This window comes from Gobio gobio (assembly GCF_949357685.1).
Source record: "Gobio gobio genome assembly, chromosome: 18".
NCBI lineage: Eukaryota > Metazoa > Chordata > Actinopteri > Cypriniformes > Gobionidae > Gobio > Gobio gobio.
The window spans coordinates 15,806,840-15,828,349 of NC_137111.1; the positions used below are offsets into that span (position 1 = coordinate 15,806,840).

The 21,510-nt window shown below is 38.5% G+C and overlaps 2 protein-coding genes across 2 annotated transcripts in view; both read right to left on the minus strand.

The window, feature by feature from the left end:
* Positions 1–1,667: 1,667 nt before the first annotated feature.
* LOC307141892 (mRNA decay activator protein ZFP36L2-A-like) lies at positions 1,668–4,169 on the minus strand. The gene is made up of 2 exons (XM_079842357.1): positions 3,839–4,169; positions 1,668–3,657 (listed from the first exon to the last, which is right to left on the minus strand). Exons 1-2 carry the CDS (start codon positions 3,929–3,931, stop codon positions 2,524–2,526), a joined length of 1,227 nt encoding a protein of 408 aa, XP_079698483.1. The 5' UTR covers positions 3,932–4,169; the 3' UTR covers positions 1,668–2,523.
* A 678-nt stretch (positions 4,170–4,847) lies between these two features.
* Positions 4,848–21,510, minus strand: part of thada (THADA armadillo repeat containing) — a 157,560-nt gene continuing 140,897 nt past the window's right edge. Inside the window, 5 exon segments of the mRNA XM_079842969.1 lie at positions 4,848–6,254; positions 7,662–7,831; positions 15,625–15,747; positions 15,832–15,991; positions 17,066–17,138. Of these exon segments, the coding sequence (XP_079699095.1) occupies positions 5,952–6,254; positions 7,662–7,831; positions 15,625–15,747; positions 15,832–15,991; positions 17,066–17,138 (829 nt within the window). The 3' untranslated portion in view covers positions 4,848–5,951.

The following is a 21,510-nucleotide window of genomic DNA, read 5'->3' on the forward strand; positions in this document are numbered from 1 at the left end:
ATTTACCACTCTGACACACAAACATGCACACTCAACCATTTGCAATCACACATACAAGACAAAGCATACAGATTTACAACTCCAAGGCGAGGCACCTTCACGACACACATTCCTGATCACGGCCCACTTGGCACTGATCTACTCGCTGTGGGTTTTGATTAATATTTTATCATTAATATCAGTGGGCTTGATAAATATTTGACCATTGTTATCGTTCTTCCTTATTTTATATATGACTTCAGTGGTGGTGATAGTTTTGATCAAATACCAAAAAGTCACTGTAGTGCTTTAAAACACTGGAAAAAACAAACAGCTTTGAATGACTAAACCAAAGCAAGGTTGCATGAAATCTGAGCTAAAACCGTACGAGTGTGCATCATGGTCATTTATGAATGGTGAGCAATATATGAATCGCACTGTACTAAAAGTTCTCATCCTTTTTATGAGGGAAGTCATTTTTTTCTCTTTATTTAAGGGAACATTGTGTTATTCAAATAATATCAAATAACCAAAGCATGCAAACTGTCATGCCATGAGTCATGTATTGTTTGAAATATGCATTGAGCAACTTTTGACACTGCATACAGAGGAGTTCAGGCTTAGTTAGCCACAGAGAACAAAACTAAGTTGGGGCAACCCCCATAACACCATTCACAGGCAGCTAAGCATGCAGACAGAATGCAGACCACTGCGGTTAGACTCGACCTCAGCATGCAGAAGCTGTCAGGGTTCATGAGAGTCAAGAGAGATTGTTTTCAGGGAAGAAATACAAGAATAGTAAGACCTTGTGTGTGACTTCAAGAGCTAATACATAAGTAGGACTTGCAAAACTGTTTCAATGAAGACCACATGGACTATATTCCAATGTCTGTTTTTTTTCCCTCCAAAATTATTTTATTGGGAGAACTACAAAAATGTACAGTACAAAGTTAACAGTCTCACACGCAATTTGTAGTGAACCGACTCCCCGAAAACAAATGTTACAAATCCTGCTCTTTTTGTCTTTATTACATTCAAAAAGCTTTACTTCTGATAAAGTAGTCAAAAAAAAAAAAAAGGTACATAGTGTGAATCCTCTGTACCTACGATGTACAAACTAAATGTGTTCAAACTCTTCGCCGTCCAGCAAGTTTGGAAGATTCAGAGCATTACCATATCATAGAAAAGCAAGAGAATAAACAAAAAGACAAAATGCAAGGAACAGGGAGTAATAGAAAAGAAATGCCTCTATTTCTCTCCTTTGATAAGTGGTAACAACCTTCCAAGATATTTAAATTACAAACTACATTCATTTCCTCTTGGTGTAAAACAATAACATGTATGAAAATACTTTATTTGGTTAATCATAAGGCAATGTAAGATGGTGAATCCCCACAGGCACTAGGCAGTAATACTGGGGCACTTGACTGCTACATTCTCATGCACGTGGCTGCCGTGCGTTTTACAGATATAGATATATAAAAAAAGACAGAAAATACTTTTTGGTTAACCAATGTACTTGGGATCTTTGAAATCTGATTTCTATGAAAATCTAAGGCTAGTACACATTTGGACGGTCCTCTGCCACACAGTTTATACATTCTAGACATACCTAAAAGGGGCACGTCTAACGATTCTCCAAAACAAAAAACCCTTCTGAAAAGTAACATCCCAACAAACAGCAAAAATCACACAAACTGTTTTTAATGAACGTAAACAAGGAAACAAAATGAATGAAATAAATATCACATACAATCTCTTAAATTAAGATTTTTTTTTTTTTACTCATTTACAATAAAATAAAGTGAAGTTACAAAAAAGAAAAAAAAAAAGAGACCAAACAAAAATATATTACTGTGAAAAGGACATACACTCCACTTTATGTAGATTAATAATGGCGATCTTAATTTAAACATAAAAGAATATAGATCTATTGCTTCATCATACTCGATAAATACAGCATGGACAAAATTAACAATGTAGCCTATACTTTTCACAAGATAAAATAAATAAGTTAAATAGTTCATAGCCGGTTTTGCACCGCTATATAAAAATCACACAAATCAGCTAAAAAAAAAAACAAACAAAAAAAAAACGATATAACGTTATTCAACCATCAGCACAGCAGTGATTTCCCAACAAGCCAAACGAGAGTTTCAAACTGCACAAACCAACCAAACCACTGGGTGGCGCCGCGAAACTGGATACATTTTTGGAATGGAAGTACATACTTTGAAAACTAGAAACGTTATACTTTTTGTCAAGGCATATTCTTGGCAAGGAAAAAGGAAAATCTAAAAACGCTCTGTCTTTCACGTTCAAAAAAGTCTTTTGTACAAATCTGGAAAGTAGTTGGTCCAAAAAAGACCAAGAGAATGCAACAAACTGCACCGGTGGAATGCCTTCAAGCAGTTCAAACATACTAATGCCATGTCAAGCGTCTGACAAACACATCCAGCTCCCTCGATATTAAAGTCTATTGCATATCTAAAGGGAGTTTCGCGAAAGAAAAAAAAATCCACCAAAGTTCACTATAAAAGCGGATTAATCATCAGAAATCGACAGCCTGCTGAAGATTGGCAAACGTCTCCCGCCGTCCAGACTGGGAGACTCGGAGCCGCTGAGACTTCCGGAGGAGCTGAGCGAGCCGCTAGCATAGCTCTCCCGGTCTGAGATGCTGTCCGGCGGGCTGGGGGGTGAGTCGAACACCGGCGACTCCGACAGGCGGTGGAGGGACTGCAAGTGGCCGAGGCCGTCACCCATGTTGACCTGTAGGTTTCCATAGTAACCGTTGTGCGTGTGCACTGCCAGCGGCGCGAGCAGGGTTTTGAGGTCTTGGTCTGGGAAAGAGAAGGCACTGTTGCCAAGGCAACGACTCGACGAGAGAACGTCTTCGTAGAAGTTAGTGGTGCAGGAGGAACCATTGGAGGAAGGCGGTGGGGGAGTGCGGGACGTGGGGCTTTCGAGAAGGGGCGAGTCGAGTTCGTGGTGGTGGCTGGAGAAACCCGAGAAGCTAAGGCTGTGGTGGAGTTTCGGTCGGTCCCTGAAGGACCCCGCCGCCTGCTGGTGCCCGTAGCCGCACAACGGTTCCCCCCGGGCGGGCTTGGTGGACTCTCCCTGCATACTGTTGGCGTTGGTTGGCGCTGGTCTGCGTTCGTCGGCATTATGGATGAAATGGCAGCGCGGGCCGTACGGACAGAAGCCGATGGTGTGGAAAGTACGACAGGGCTCGGTTTTGTACTTTGGGTGACGAGACAGGCTTCTCAGCTCGTGGTAGCCGTGCGCAAACTGGCACTTTTCGCCGTATTTGCACGCGCCGTTTTCCTCGAATGGCCTGCAGAGCTCCGTCTTGTAGCGGGTGGAGTTGATCTGCGAGCCCTGTTTCTGCTGCAAGACTTGCAGCTGCAGCTGGCTGCTTTCGCTGTAGGCGCGGTCGCGAAACTTGTTCTCCTTATTCATTATGGCGTTCTCCTTCATGTTGCTGTAAGAGCTGGTGGGGTACTTGTTGCCGTTCGCCATGGACTCCATGTTGCTGGCGGAGTTTCGACGGAAAAATCCTGAAGCGTACGAGTTGCAGTTGTTTGTGCAACTGCTGGAGGTTGTTACCGGGGCCCCGACTGCTTTCTTATCCAGCATGCTGTTTATGTGAATGGCGTTCATGTTCAGGCTCTTCTCCTGCTGTGGAGAGAGGTAGAAACAGAGTTAAATCAATGCATAGTAGTTGCAAAACTATTTATGTACTCGTTTCAGCCATGCATTAAGTTGTTTAAACAGCTAAAACTTATCGAAACACATTAGTAAAGTCCTAGCAGAGATAGGATGCACGTTTTTGTGAGTTAAATAAACGAAGTAACGTTACCTTGTACAGCATGTCGATGTCGTAGAAAGCGGATAGGATGGTTGCAGACATTTCTGTTTCTTCGGAAGAAGATAGTCGCAGATGATCTCTCATTTGTGGATCGACCTGGATCCTTTGGATGCTAAGGTTTTAGTTTGCCACTTGCTCTGGGTTTGTGCAAGATATACAGTATAAAAAAAAATGCTAGTCTCAGATGTGGTCTGAAACTCAGAGAAGGAAGGCTGGGTTCCTAGTAGCGTGTTTTTGTTGTCAAGTCTTCTCCAACCGTGGAGTGCCGAGCCAGAACAGTCGAGTTTGCTTTACTATCCCAGCATATAAGCTCGTGTACAGCGCTTAAAGAGGAGGAGCTCTCAAACTTACTGTGAAAGTTGCCTGAAAGTTACGCCCTGCTTTTCAAGTGTCGCCGGGACTCAGGATCTCATTGGTCGCTTTCTCACCCCTCATGCAGTTGCACACACACTTTTACAGCGCAACGTACAAGGTTGTTTTTATACATATTTTTAAAGTTTAATGCAGCGTATTTCAAACACAGTAAATACATACTCGAATTTAACATGCATACGTACATACTACCATATAAAGTTTAATTTTATAATAAATATATTTAATTATATTTCGTAAAGCACAGGACCCCAGCTTAACTGTTAGTTTGTTCATACATTTTATTTTAAAAATTATTATTGTACATTATAAATGAAGTATAAAGTCATGTAATTTATAATAGTGCGAAAAAGTGTCTTAGAAGGTTATGCATTATACAGGTGTTGTTGACTGTTTACACTTGGCGTGCACGAGATTTACTCGCGCGCCTGCAGTGCGAGACTGGTCGCTCTGATATCAGGAAATGCTTAGCGCGATTGCATTATCTAGGCCGAGAGGCCAAACTTTGAAATTGTGCCAGATCTGATGCATGGAGTGAGAAACCATGACGTTTATCTGCACGTGACAGTTTTCCCCAAGCTCATTTCTTTTTCTGTATAAATAAAGTGCAGTTCAATGCATTACTTTTGAAATGTGTCCTTTATTTAAAACAAAACATTCAGACAGTAAGAAACTTTTACCAAGCAGCTTTGTAACAAAGTGAAAATCAATCCTCCAAGAAACACGTTTCTCAGCTCTAATAAAAACGATACAATACTGCCCCCTAACTGTCTCAATGCTGATCGACGTAAAGAAAGGCTTGGGCGCCACCTGCAGGCAAACATATAACAGTAAAAAATATAATTCACTTCACAGTGCCTGATGTGCTTTTCCTCCTCCAGTTCCCATTGCATATGTACTCAATTCCATTGTCATGGTTTCAGCAAAGCATATCTTTGCATTAATGAAAAACCTCCTGATCCGCGAGGGGAGCAGTATGTAGGATTTTACCCACCCCATGTGTGTGGGAGGAATAGGCTGCTGACATTCCAAAACATTACATAATTTTACAGTAAAAAGGGAACATTGCAACTACAGTCCCTGAAGGCAGCCCAGCTGTCTACTTACCAAACGAACACCAGCCTGTTGAGCTCTTATTGCATAACATGCACAGAAAGCAAACAACAATTAATTTAACTAAAAACAGTGATGGATAGTTCACCCAAAGCGAAAATTCTAGCATCATTTAGTTACTCTCAAGTTGTTCCAAACCTGTATTCTGCTGAACACAAAAGAAGATATTTGGCAAAATGTTTGTAACCAAGCAGATTTCAGCAGCCATTGACTACCATAGTATTTTCCCCCCCGCTATGGAAGTCAATGGCTGCCGAGATCTGCTTGGTTACAAACATTCTTCCAAATATCTTCCTTTGTGTTCAGCAGAACAAATAAATTCATACAGGTTTGGAACAACTTGAGGGGGAGTAAATGACAGAATTAAAATTTTTGGGTGAACTATCCCTTTAAGCTGTGCATTAAATACAACAGTTTGCTCAAATACCACAATGTGTGAAAATGTGACATTGAAAAGACAGCTGAGGAAAGTATAACAAAATTAAAACCACATTCAAATAAATGTAATAAACTTTCAATTAAAAAAAGTTTGTGGTCATGTCTGCATGCAAACCGGAAAACCACTGTAAGATTAAAATAGATGACTAATGTACAACCCATTTTACTTTATCTTTCACAGTCATCGTGTAAGTGTATCTAGAAGATTCTGAGCGAGTGATGTTCTCTCTTTCAGCAGTGTTATCTTGGCATACTGGATGGTGGCTGAAAACTGGGGCAGCGCAGTGAGGGCTTTCATTGAGCGCTGAGCAGTGAGAAAATTGCTGCTTGCAATGGCTGACAGTCGGTCCAGCTCTGTGGCGCTTACGCCAGGTGAATATTCCACTCTTAAGAGGGCAGAGAGGTGTCCGTGCAACATCCGTGCCCACAACAAAGGCTCTGCCCACAGATTAAGATCTCCCTTCTCAAAGAGGAACTCGTCATCCTGGATAATGAAGAGAATTAGAAGAACAACCTACATTTTTAAACAAGATTTTCCTCATAGACAATGTGAGCAGTGCTTGCATGTGCACCAGCTGGCACCAACACCAGGGTGCAGTTGCTAAGGTGTTCTGAGTGGTTTCTAGTTTTTTGATATGCGGTTAGGGTGTTCTGAGTATTTTTTTAGTGTGTAAATAAATTAATGCTTAGTAGCAGAAGTCCTGGTGAAAAGTTACATGCCTGCCCACAAATTAATTGTTTTATTTTTTTTCCTTTGTCTTTAATTGTCATTCGCAATGGTTGATGGGATTGTAGTTATTTTCCTCATTAAAGCTGTTAAAGGGATAGTTCACCCCAAAATAAAAAAATATCCCCTAATAGGTGTATATGACATTCTTCTTTCAGACTATTATAATCGGAGTTATGTTAAAATGTCCTGGCTAATCCAAGCATTATAATGCAGTGAATGGCAGCCCAAAATTTTAAGCCCAAAAAATTGTATCCATCCATTATAAAAGTAATCCATACGGCTTAATAAAGGCCTTCTGAAGTGAATCGATGGGTTTGTGTAAGAAAATAAAATATCTAGCTTCCGGCGGACCACCTTCCGTATTCAACTTCTGAAGAAAGTGTAACGCCTCTCGCAGTTCAAAATGCTTACGCTACGTCCGACGTCATCGCTGCACCAGTTACCCTTTTTTCGTAAGTTGAATATGGAAGGCGGTCCGCCGGAAGCTAGATATTTCACTTTATAATGTGTTAAATATGTATATTTTTCTAACAAAAAAAAAAAAAAAATTAGCTTCAGAAGACCTTTATTAACCCCCAGAGCCATGTGGATTACTTTTATAATGGATGGATACACTTTTTTGGGCTTCAAATTTTAGGCTGCCATAATAAAGCTTGAAAGTGCCAGGAATTCTTTTATATAACTCCGTATTCATCTGAAAGAAGAATGTCATATACACCTAGGATGACTTAGACCCTGACCTAGGGTGAGTAAATCATGGGGTAATTTTCATTTTTGGGTGAACTATCCCTTTAAGTACGGTATCTTTTTGTCTGATTTTTAAATACCTTTTTACTTCAAATCAAACTTTGTTATGTTGTGATTCATATTATAGCAGGTAGGTTTGGCTCATGGCTTACAACTCTTTTAACAAAGACTCTTTAAAAATCCCTATGGGAAAAATGTATGGGCAAATACTTCTTGGAACCAATGCCACTGAAAAGCCTTTCTTATGTTAAAAATAAGATGGATAGGCCCATCAATTTAAGTCTATAGTGAAGTCTATCCTGATTCTGACACAAATGGGGGCAAGTTATGTTCCGAAGTTTAAAAAGCCCCTAAACTTGAGCAATATAGAGATGCATTGAAAAATTACACAAAAACAGGAAAGGTGCTCCTTACCAATTCTGGTGTTTCCTCACAATTTGCACCCAATTGTTCGTCTCCCAGGAGCCATTCTATCAAGTTCACCATACCAGCAGCCACATGGTCCCACATCTGGAACAGCTGGCACAAAAGACCCACCCCCATCTCCAGGGCAACCGGAGGAGAGACGGCACCCGTGGCAACACCTAGAAATGTGGCAGAACATTAAAGTCAAAATGAAATCTGACAGATATTCCCTGATGTAACACAGGATTCAGCAAAATGAATGATTCTGGAACACGCGTATGGAAAATTTAAATAGATCATTTTAATGAGCGACGTCAATCTTAGTCTGGTTTCTTTAGTCTCCAAGGCATTACTGGGTTCATGCAGTGGAGGTGGTGCCTTGCCACAATGAAATCTGCTCCCAATCTGAGATTTGCCAGAGCGTTGGATGTAAAGCAACAGCTTAAGATTGATGCCTTGCTCTCTTTTTGTTCTCTAGATAGCCCGTTTCCATCTTCCCCTGGCATGGAACCCATTTGAGAGAAACACAACTATAACTCACAAGCAAAACGTGAACACTGAAAACCACATCATGCCATATGCGCACAGGCATTCAAGGTAATTTCTGACTCAACGATCGGGAAGTTGAATCTAATAATAGATTTAGACGGAGGATAATGGAAGTGAGAAAACACAACAATATTGACGCCCATCCAGGACGGCCGTCGACCTCCCTTTGGCTTTAACGACCCCTGTTGTTCATGCTTCAAAGGAGTAACATGAGAAATCGAATGCAGAAAACTCTGGTTTCTCTCCATTGCCCTCCCCCCTTCCTAACCAGAAGATGACATGCAAATTACTTAGGTGACTTCAAAAGTCACCAGGAATTGCCAGTCAAAACCAAAAGAGAGCAAAGCAACACTTTAAAGGCTGTCCACCCACCCCTCCCCCAAAAGAACTCTAGGAAAACAACCACTGCACAAGAATGAACAGATCGGCTTTCCAATGCAAACTTAAGTAGAGTGCCATGAGCTGACATTACGAGAACATGGAAAGATGTTAATTGTGTAGACTCCGAGGATGACATGCTCTTTTCTCTAGGTGATGTGTTGGGACGTCCCATCTCTTGCTTTACTGGAGTCTGATGTCAGAGCTGCTTTTAATGCATATAGGCTTTGGTGCTGGATGCCTTCTAGGGCCAAACAAATAACCGACACCCAGACATTAAGAAATAATAGGAAACTCAAGCTCTTTCCATTCCTTTTTTTTTTCTTCTCTGTGGTTTAGCACTTCAAAAGCATGATTTCTCAATCTCTTACTCAACAGGATGTTCTCTTCGTTTCTGCATAAGCAAGTGTTGTTTTTCTTTAGGATCACATCTGATGTTTTTATTTGCATTTTAAGAACAATTTGTATAACATATAGTGTCTGTAAATTCAAAACTTACAGGCTGAAAATGCACCGTCAAAAAAATTGTACTTTTAGAGGCACCATTTATCCTTAAAAGGTTCATATTTATCTCTTAACGGTACATATTACTATAAGGTACTAATATGCATCTTTTAGGGGTATATAAGGTGCAAATTTGTGCTATAAGGGTACTGGTCGAGTGACAAGCTGTTGTACCTCTAATGGCAACATTTTATATATGTTTTCAAGGCCTTGCTGCACTCAACAGTAGTATAACAGTATATTTCCAAAAATGAAAATACTATCATTTACTCACCCTTATGTTGTTTCAAACCTGTATTTTCTGTGGACATTTTGAAGAATGTTGGTAACCAACAACTGTTTTGGTGACCATTAACTTCCATTCTATGGACATAAGAAGACATTTCTCAAAATATCTTAATTTGTGTTCCATAGAAGAACAATAAGTGATACAGGTTGAATTTAATTTTTTCGGAACGATCCCTTTAAATTAACGTGAAGAAGCTTTTAGATCTTGGCTGTAGATGTACCAGCAGAAATGTTTGTGAGATGTTTCGGGCATTTCTTCCAGCCGGTTTGTGTCTAGGCACACACAGTTGTGCAGGGATTCCAGAAGGAAGAGGAGGGCAGTTTCATTCCCGTAATCGATCTGTGGGAGTCGTGGAACTGGAACTAATTAAAAAACTTTCTGAATAATGAGAGCAAGAAGAGCTTTAGTGTGTGGCAAATCTGGGATGTGAGTAAGCGCAGCTGGGCGAGTGTCGGGTGTCGCGAGTGAGGAAAGGAGGGGTGGCGGGTGAGCGGGAAGATGGGCTGGATGAATAAGACAACCTCTCCAACTCCTTATTTACCTCTGGTTCTAGCCTACCCATGCAACTAGGGTCTCATAGTGGGTTTGACACAGCTTTATCCCACTCTACAAATAAATGCTTTTCAAAACCACATTACTAAACTTAGACCCCAAAATGAAAATTGACAATTTACTCACCCTTTTGTTAATCCAAACCTAAAAGACTTATTTATTTAACAAAATATTACTTTCTGAAGAATATCTTGGCTGCTCTTTTCAAAAGTGAATCAGGATGGCACTGTCAAGCAAAAAAAAAAAAAAAAAAAAACTTGAACTACCATAAAATTATATATTTTTTTACAACAAGTCCTCAAAAGCCATATGCTAGTCTTTACTGTTTCACAGAATAAAGACATCCCGGTTTGGAAAGACATGAAGACGATTACCGGTAAATGAATACAGAATTACATTTCTGGTGAGCTATTCCTTTTAATTTAGATTCTATATACACAGTCTCGGTCTAAATCAAATGTTACATTAATGAAAAAGAGCTTGTAAGTAGGTAGAGATTTCGGTGCATGTGGGAATGACCACATGTGCATCCGTGCATGCTCTCTCACACACACATACGTGCATATTTGGACACACACCCAGAACAAGGTGCAAGAAGTCTGCGGGCAGGAAGCATTGGTGTGGGCGAGAGTGTCAAGGTGCGAAAACACACACACTTTTACAGCTCTAACTTCCTTCAGAGATCTATGAGAACCTAAGAACTAGAGGAGGCTCTTACCCAAACAAACAAGTGTAAGAATGCTCATCCGTACAAACTACAGACAGACTGATAATCAGCTTGACCAATCTATTTTCTAAACAAATCGGTTCTTTAATCATTTAATAATTTATATCACAAAAAGCTGAACAGATATAATGTATTAATAATAATAGCAGTTAATTTTCATAATTATGGCTCTGGATATTCAGCAGGCCAGCAATATCAGGTGTAGCTCTGGAAACAAATATCATCTGACACATTTATGCCAAAACTGAGATGTCTGCTAGAGTTCTTTAGTGTCCTTTACATCAGCCTAACCTGTCTAACAGGAGTGTTACAGTATCACCCAGGTGTCTGCTGGTTAAAAGGCCTGGCACACGGTCACATGACCTTAAGAATGATGGGAAAAACACTGTAACTTATGTGTGGTACCTCACAATGCTTAGAATTCTTCCTGTGTCAATAGACTTGTGATTGCCCCTTTTTTAGCGGCCTTGGTTCAGAAAGTATTGTCCATTCATTTTATCCACAGGATTTGTAACATTCTTCAAGAAACAAATCTATCTATCTATCTATCTATCTATCTATCTATCTATCTATCTATCTATCTATCTATCTATCTATCTATCTATCTATCTATCTATCTATCTATCTATCTATCTATCTATCTATCTATCTATCTATCTATCTATCTATCTATCTATCTATCTATCTATCTATCTATCTATCTATCTATCTATCTATCTATCTATCTATCTATCTGTCTATCTATCTGTCTATCTATCTGTCTGTCTGTCTATCTATCTAGTAGCTAAAATGAGTGTTAGGGCCAATATGCCTAAACTATTACTGCCAAAGACCTTTGCTTTAATGATTGAGCACCCTTGCACTACATTTGGACATTACTGGTTTAATGGATGAATGATCCATGGATCAGTTCAGACCTCTTCTTGTAATACATTACATGAATGACTACGGGGCATCGACTGCTAAAGACATTACACGCACAACGCTTGAGTAAGACATGAGCTGACTGGTGAGAACGTCCTCAAAACGAAACCAGACGGCCAACAACAATACCAACTGGAGTAATGCGAGCAACAAATGTTTAAGGCTTTTCAAAAGGGTTGAACTCATGTTGTACTTGGATATAACATGGGGAAAAAGCGTTGCAATTTACATGTAATAACAGTAATAGCACTTCATATTATGGCAAGGTAAAATGATTCGCTAGTGGAAAAAAATGGCATTTACATTATGATGACAACAATACATCAAGGCAACATAATTAATGGCTCCTGGTTTAGGCATTCGAACAAACCCTTAACGCTAAGCATTTAACTTTGCTGAGCTGCATAGTTTGAACTTTATGTGTTCCTCAAATATAAGGGTGTATTATTACGTCCAAGCGATCAGAATGTGAAACAGGTAAAAAGTACCTACATATTATTGAGCTTTTTTGACTTGGGCCAGTAAGCAACACCCAAACAACCACCCAGTCACCCTAGAAACTGCCCATCAACACACTGGAAACCAAACAACACCCTAGCACTGTAGTGGGTACCTTCATTCAGTAAATGTAAAAATATTTACACTCGTTCAAGGCTACATCTCTGTAACTGAGGCGAAAGCAAACCGGTTCCTAAAAAAAGCTGGCATATGAGAGAAACCCGCTGAGCATTTCGGGCACAGTAATCACATTTGAAATGCTTGAACACTCCCGAGTTCCACCCCGTGAGAATATGGTCCTATTCCCTCTTAATGCTGTTATCAGATGTACCTCTCACCCTCCTAAAAGCCTTGTCAAGTGATGCCAGGGGTTCTGATTTCCAACCTAATTTGTATTGAGATAGCCGAAGAATAAAAGTGTTTAATTGAATTTGGTTTAGTGTACTGCACAAAGACTTCACTGTGACTGTGAGGAGAAAAAGGGCCAAGTACAAAGCCAGAAATGTTATTAGAGTGCGAGATCATGTTAGAGGTACTTCATTTATATCTGAACTGCTTTTTTTCACTATCAAGATTTTAGGTTAAATTTACATATACACTACAATTCAAAAAGTTTGAGGTTGGTAAGATTTATTTTTTTAAATATGGTAAAAAAATATAGTGTACTATTATTACAATTCAAAATAACTGTTCTCTATTTTAATATATTTTAAAATGTAATTTATTCCCATGATGGCAAAGCTGACTTTTCAGCAGACATTACTCCAGTCACATTACTTCAGTTTCAGCCATTACGTAATCACGAGTCTTATGAAGGATCTTCCCATGCTCCTTCCGAAATTATTCAAATATAATGATTTGGTGCTCAAGTAACATTTCTTTTTATCAACGTTGAAGACGTTCTGCTTAATATATTTTTCAGGATTCTTTGATGAAAAGAAAGTTAAAAAGAACAGCAATCATTGGCAAATAGAAATCTTTTGTAACATAATGCTATGCATTTCCTGTCACTTTTGATCAATTTAATGTGCAAAATTTGTTAAATTGTTTTTTTATTTCTTAAAAAAAAAAAATCTTACTGACCCCAAACCTTTTAGTGGTAGTGTTTAAGTGAAAGTACAGTATATATTTTACATATAATATAGAGTAACATGATATTTATAGTATATGTCAAGCCAAAAATAAAAAACACTTTATTTCATTTATTTATTGCAAGAGAGGATAGGCAAATAAAGTAAACTGTGACATATAATACCCAAAAATTCTTCATACAGTGGACTACCAGTAAAATTTATAAACAATTAGGGACCAACATTTTTCAGACACTTTGACCTGACCATATTTTGCTTAAGCGTTTTTTCTTTAATTGCTAATGCGACTCACAGACTGAACAAAATGAAGCATTGCTTGGTAATTGGCTGACCTAAACTGGTACTATCTAATTGTGTACTTAAATTTAACAGATGATTGGTTGATTGTTATCCATTACATACCTTTCTATGACTTGACTTGACAGTTTAACTCTGAGTTCGTCGTCATATTTTATTACCAACTATAGCGAATAAACTGTGATCATGTGAGAAAATGTTGAAGGTTTCTGAATAAATTTTGGCTTGACTGTATATAGTTTCACCATTTTTAAATCAAATTTTGCAGTTCACTTGTTTTTGTGAATATGTTAGAGATAATTTACAGTCAAACAGTCATTAAAAGCAAAATAAACCCCAATATTTTGTGATAATGACTGGCTGACTTCTGTTTAAACGATTATTACTATAGTATACAGTTAAAAAGTTTTCAGAATTCAGTGATTGATCCATCAAAATCAAGTGTTCCAGAAAGCCCTTGTAATATGAGTCATAAAACTGCATGCATAACAATTTTAGATCTTATTTAGATCAATTGCAGCAGCTGTTACGGTTTTAAAGTTCATGTCAACTACCCAAAACAAGTAACATATTGTGGGTTGGCAACAAGAGAAGACACAAAGGATTGTTGGAAAAGGCTTTCTCAGACTCTTCCCCAACATGCTTGTTTTTCTTGCCCATGTGAAGCAGGATATCAGCGCGTCAGGGAATGTGGTAATGATGTGGTTTTGATGTGACTGATTTATGGGACAAAGGTGCTGCTCCTCTCTGCATCGCTGACCCACACACCTCCATTTCAAAGGCATAGGGCTGCCGTTCACCACCTCTCCTCCACACCTATCCTCTGTCGCTCAGTCAGGCGAGGTCGTAAACAACACTGACCTGACCTCCCCCATCCCTCCAAAACACTCTTTAAAAAACCTCCCTTTCCAGCAATCTTCATCTGATCTCCTTGAGTGAGTGTTGTTGTATTTATCCAGTGTAGGCTATGTCTCCAGTGGTTTAAATCAATGGTCTGAGTTCAATACAAGTTAAGCACAGATGTAAATCATGTAAACAAGTTTGTCTCATGTAAACAATCCCTTTCTAATATTTGTGCATGTTTAATGCTTTTTTGCATTTGCATGTTTAATACTAGGTTTAATGGCTTTACATGGCCATAACACAATACTAGTTTCATGCTAACACATGTTTAAGTCTTGTGGATAGTCTTCTGAAACAGTGTATTTTAATGTTTATTGCCTATTTTGGTGTACTACTTTTAAGGTTCATGAGTTGATGAAAAGCTAATAATGCGATTAAACGCAATTATCACGTGCGCTTATCGTAAGCATTTGAGACGTTTTCTGAAGCGTCTTTGTGTTCATACCCAAGCGATTTTTACAGGTGATGCGCAGAAATAACGTGCAAATTCACTCCCTGAGAGAAGATGGCGCTTATTGAAAAATCAGAAATACCCCAGTACACAAGGTGGCGCTGCTTAATTTTACGCCTGCCGTTTTGCGCGTCGGTGTGCACACTTACATTGGCGCCCATTGTTTTGTCACAAGGCGTCATACGTCGGCGATAAGCGCACGATAATCGTCCCAGTGTGCATGAGGCTTTAGGGTTTAGTTTAAGGTTATTTGCATGGAATTATGCATAATGTACTGTTATTACTACTATGTAATGTGACAAGGACACTGCCAAATAAAGTGTTTATAAATAAATAATCAACAAATACAATCAAAATAAAATGCTTACTAAAATTTTTATATTTTATTTGTTTACCTGCATGTCATATTAACCAACACCAGAGAACATGTGAATGTGTTAAATTATTGATATATTAAACACTACCTATTATTTTTTATTTTAAAGAGACAGGAGTAAAACAGAGTGTTTCAGGCAGAGGATAGAGGTTACAAAAGTATGTACAGTATGAGAATTAGTTTTTTTTTTCAACTTTAAATCATGTAAATGTATTCTAGCAGACCCCGAAATAATAACTATGAACTTGTAAAATAGCATAATATGGGCACTTTCATTTAAAAACTCAGTAGATACTTAAGTAAATATTTTAAGTCAAAGGGGTTTAGCTGACAAAACAGTTAGAAAACCCCTGGTCTGTGGTAATCACTGATAGAGCTTAACTTGTATTGAACCCAGAACATCCCTTTAATTTGAGTGTATGCATGGATGTACCTGTGTTCTGCAAATGAGCTGGTATGTAGCAGGTGAAGTCAGCTGCCCCATCCCTGACGTCCTGATCTTCGTCCTGTAATAATGTAAACAGACACTTCCATAGCGCCACAGTGTGTGTGATACCTAGAAAAAACACACACACGGACACAGCGTAAGCCTCAGTTTAAATTCCTGCATACTTGTTCTTGTCCACAGATTTACCCTCACCCAGAGGCAAAGCTGGTGCCGTCAGTAAGGTGGGGACGGCCTTCACCAACACCTCTGCTGACATGAGTTTGACTTCTGCAGGTTGCTCTTCACCACAGCTCTCCAGGACCAGAGCCGCCCATCTGCTCAGACAGACCACTGCAGCCTCATTGAGCTCCTGCTTTATAACACAAGCACATTACTGAAGGAAGATCAGCCATATCGCCCAACTAAGTTGATGCTGTGGTGATATCAGATATCAGATGGCAAATGCCTCGGTACTTTGATGTATATCATAGTACTGTATTGACATAAACATAAGATATTTCAAGGTGTGTTAAATATCAGCTACTGTACAGTATCGAAAGTGATTCATCAGATCAAAATCTGATCAATTAGTTTTACTGTTTTGAGAAATTTATTTTTGCACTGATGCGAAACGTATTATTTTTTTAATTAATCAATTTAATTGTTGTTTATATGATGCAAAATATATATACCACATTTGTTTGAATTTCCAGCAGAATAACTTTATCATGGTATATATTAAATTATTAAAATAGAAGATATAGTTATGTTAATATATTTGAAAATGTAATTTATTAATCTGATGGAAAGCTGAATTTTCAGCAGCCATTACTCCAGTCTTCAGTGTCACATGATTCTTCAGAAATCAAATGCTGATTTGGTGTTTAAAAACATTTCTTCTTTTATAACATTTAATCTTTTATAACATTTTAAATATATTTACTGTCACTCTAGATCAATTTAATGCATCCTTGCTGAATAAAAGTATGAATTTCTTTTTTTTAAATGAGCGGTAAATGCTTTTATACGTCTCTATGCCATTGAAATCCCACTGTCAACTAAGAAAAATTATCTTGGAGGCCATAAACCTCAGTTGCCCCCACCCCCTCCTCACACTTAGCGGCTAATCGCCCAACGACCATTCACAAACATTTCAGTGACCTACAAACAACGTTAACAGCTCTTAAAAACTTGCGTGAAATCAAACAGGCTAATCTTTCCGGAGCCTGTGGTTCAGCTAAAGCACCTACACTCTTTTTTTCCCAGGGATTGCCTTATTTGTAGTGAGATGTGGCGGAATGTTAAGCCGCTATAAGGTTAAGTATCCGTAATCTGCTCCAGTCTAGATAGAGTGTCCAGTTTAAGATGCTTGAGTCTGTCTGATAACTTCCTACACAATGCTTCTCTCTTTCCTTTCCTCAATCTCGTTTCTTTTCTTCTTACTTACCTGCGGGGTTGATTCAGCCAGGTGCACCACCAGTTGAGACGTTAGGGAGAGAGTGGCACAGTAGAGCTCCACACTGAAACAAACAGAAGAATATGCTTCAATTCATAACCAAAAACAGGAAGGGCTGGGTGATGCAACTAAAAATGCATATTGACTTCTGACAACATTCCATTCCATTCATCCATCCATTTATCAATCCATCCATCTATGTAAATCATTTAGCATAAATTTAGTTTAAAGCAGCACTAGGTAGTTTTTGCTCTCGGGGTCCCCCTACAGTTGGGAAACAGTATTATCCTCTACTACTGTCGTAAACTGTCATTCTACATCAGGGGATGCATCGCACGTGCATTTGTTGACATGACAACTATGAAAGCCCTGAACACTGCCGGAGTTCACATGCAGGTGTTCTGCTTGCGTCGCGTGTGAAATGTCTTCATCCCAGGTACAGTGGCATATGTTTCAGCATGTCATATGAATATAATTTCATGGGTTTTATTTTTTTCAAACACCAAATGATCGCGATGCTCACGTTTACAAGCCAGCGTCATTATAGTAGCCTAGTCTATTGGTTCCCGTTTTACAGAATCTATATGATACTTCAATTCAATGTTTGAGTGGTAGGTAATAACCATATATTGTCAATATTATAATATCAAGCTACCATAGATGAATCTGCAAATTTGAAAAATCGATTTGCATTATAGCTTGAGGCAAGACAAATAAACCAATATCACAGACATGTTAGGTATCCTAAGATATGATTTTGTACGACTTATCATATGTATTTACTTGCAAGAATGTAGCCCCTCCTCCTTCAGCTCACGCCAACGAGCAAACGCTGGCCCAATGTTGATCCTCGTCCTGCCTTTAATCCGATCACTTTCTCGTTTCCTCTTTTTGCTTTCCTCCGACAAAACCTTTGCTTTCTTATTTTTCTGTGCTGCTTCGGCCATGACAATAACATTCGGCAAACAAATGATAGTTTGGCTCGCACGTCCGAATTTAAGGAAGTGGGGGTGGTGGTGGAAGTGACGTATATTCCGTAAAGCAGTCGAATTTTGTAGTTCTTTTTTTTCTCGGGTTACTACCCGAAACCCGAAGTTTAAAAGTACGTTTAAAAACGATACAGACCCCGTCAGGCTATGGCAGACGTGTCATTCAACCTATTGTAAGTCGATGTATCATCACAAGAGGTTTGAAAATATATTATAAAGGTTGAAAAGTTACCTAGTGCTGCTTTAAACATATACATTAGTAATGAGTAAAACTCACGAAAACTAACTTTAGGATGTTTGCAAGTGAGATTTAAATTGAGGGAAGAATTTAAATATCATTTTATGTCAACAAAATGTGCATCAGTCAAGACAAAAGGCCACAAAATGGACTACAGGAAACAAAATGGACAAAAATCGATCGGTCGGTCGGTATATTATTATTAAAAACTATACCAAGGTATATCATGGAGTTTACATTTTAAGACCTCATCGCCACTTCAAGTTTTAACCGGTTTAACTTACATTTACCATATACTGATTGAAAGATAGCACAACTAAATAATCTTAGTTTGTGACAACTCCTTACCAATGCAACATAATTTGGAAGGGTGGGAACGAAACAAGAGAATGGTTGGTTGGTAGGGACGGCGTTGCACAGAAATGCCCGATATAGACCTGCATTTTGCATCCAGTAGTGGCTTTGTGGCTAGCACTTAGCATGTAGGACTGGACAGTGTTGATCCCCATCAAGGCTACGGTAATTGCCTTCCAGCACACAGAGCAGTACGCCTCACGGTTATTCCCAGAGATGGCCCTCAGCCATGGTTCCAACTCGTTATCCTCAAACCATTTGCACGAAAACTTGCATTTCCCCATTAGTCAATGATGTTGTTTAACAACTGGGCATAAAGGGACCTGTGCTATCGGGGCTCCAGACCAACTTTTTTTATTAGCACTGTAGCCCCTTACTGAATTTAAGGAGCACACCTAAAATCTATTTATTTTAAATTTACAGGGCTCCAGATTAACATTTGAGGGCAGCATTATCATTCATAATGTTTAAATAATATTAGATTCGAACTGGCAGCCACATACTGGTTACAATGGTAATTTAATGTCTTTTTTATTTTTAAGTAAGTGTGAGTTTTCCTACACCTTGAAACTTTTAGTTTTATAAATGGGGGAAATCTAAAAAGTCTAAAAATCTAAAAATTACAAAGGACGAAAAAATTATATTTTGGTCATCACTTTAAAAATAACAAACGGTTTTGAATTGCTGGAAAAAGATGTTTGAAGTACTTGAAAGCATTTTACTATTCCTGACAAACTTCCATAGTTACAGATAGTGTTACTACATTCAATCCATGGTGAATGTTGCCGATTTGTGGACTGAAAGCACAACACACGTCAGCATTGTTTGTTCTAATAGAGATCTACGGTTAATATTGGAGAACTCTGCGCTGAATTTGAATGCTTCTCACTAGATCTCGAAGCGATGTTCTTAATTCTGTGACAAATTCAAATGCTTTCTTTCAGGGGTGCAGCCAGATTTTTATTTTTGAGGTGTGCGTCTAAAATATAATATTGTGGCCGCTAATTTTAGACGGGACACACAAAAAATTAAAATCTAGCTACACCCTGAAAGAAACCATTTAAACTGCAATATATATATATATATATATATATATATATATATATATATATATATATATATATATATATATATATATATATATATTAGTGCTGTCAATCAAATAAAAAATTCACCAGATTAATAAAAAAAAATACTGATTAATCACAATTAAAAACATTTACGTTTTTAAGTTATGTTAAAATTTTACAGTTAATCTCCAAATTAATGTAAAAAAACAACATAAGGACAGTATATTTTAGAAATTTGTTGTAATGGCATCTTTTTATGAATGAAGGCCAGTATCACTGATACTAATACTGATATGAAAATTATTTATAATGTCATATTAATAAATGTTATATTTACCTGTGCCCTGTGAAATATACAGAAATTGAATAAAGTTACCAAGCAGTCAGCACTGCATAAATTTATAAATTTAATATATATTAATCCTTATTAAAGCCCACCCAGGCCCCCTCGTGGCTACGCCACTGCTTTCTTTCCTGGATCTCCCAGCGCTGTGTATTTAACAGTGTTGCGTGATCAAGATCGACTTGGGAGTAGCTCCAGCTCGCCACTCGCACTCGCTGAAGCTGAGATGCACTGACATTGGTCCTCCGAACTGATAAATGGTCTGTGAAGCACAAAAGAGTAGCACAGTTTTGTTCCACGTTCATTACGTTTGCCATTTCCATGTTGGGCAACGTTGTGGTGGTTGCGCCAGCGCGACCGCAAAAAAAATTGTGCTCGCACAGGCAGGAAAAATGTAGTCTGGAGTCCTGGCTATCATGCAGCAGTGCAGTCAGTCAAGTGAGCGCGGTAACAGATGACATCAAATCCAGCAGGATTACATAAACAAACTACACAGGATCCCACTATTTGCCTACGCAATAATTAAATTCAGGCAAACTTTAGCATACAACCTCTTTAGACAAATATACATAATGAAAAGAAGATACAAAATATAATACCTTGGAAAATGGCATTTAAGACTTTTTAAAATACTTTTTAAGGACCTTCATTTTCTCTAAATTGATTTATCAACTTTTAATAAATTTTTAAGACCCCGTGGACCACCTATATACTGAATGTGTTCACATTCTGAACTTTCCAGGACTGAAAAGAACCATTTTAAAATTTCCTGATTTTTCCATGACCATCCGGATCCTGATTATAAATGCTGTCTGTCTGATCATGAACTGACAACATACACTTGAAAACCACCCCCAGGCCGTGTCCAGAGGAGCTGTTTTTCTAACTTGATCTCAGAACAGGTGTAATCCAGCATGTGTTATCCAACAGAACACAGCTACCAAAATACACTCAGCAAATGTGCCATTACACAACACCACAAGTGTCCCACTGCATTACACAATTGCAAAGACACACAGCAAGTATTATGGTGTTGCTTAAATCACAGGACGACTTCTACAAAAGACACATATCATGTCACACTGTACAAATAACAATATGCCGTGAAGCATTTCACAACATTGAACTTAAGGGGAGAGAATGAAAGCGTATGAGCTTTGCAGGGAGCGGGAGTCTTTGTAATGTAATACCGACGACCTGTGTTCACTGTGCACTGGGATGTGAAGGTGTCTGTTATTCTGAGGCCCCTACAGGCACCTAGGAGCCAAAAACAACAGACCAACTGCACCTGCTGCCACATAAACACATATTAAGACGTGCACACAACCTCCAAGCATGTACATACCCCAAATTATAGGGAATAACCCTATGTAAAGGTATACGAACACACTCTCTCAATTGAAAGCACAGGTAGCTGTGACCCTTTAATGTGTAAATCAATC

What these genes read in the sequence shown, in the direction of transcription:
- LOC307141892 (XM_079842357.1), bottom strand. Translation starts at nt 3,931, where the DNA reads ATGAGAGATCATCTGCGACTATCTTCTTCCGAAGAAACAGAAATGTCT. An exon ending in ACATCGACATGCTGTACAAG is followed by an intron (nt 3,658 to 3,838) that starts GTAACGTTACTT and finishes CTCTCTCCACAG; the next exon opens with CAGGAGAAGAGCCTGAACAT.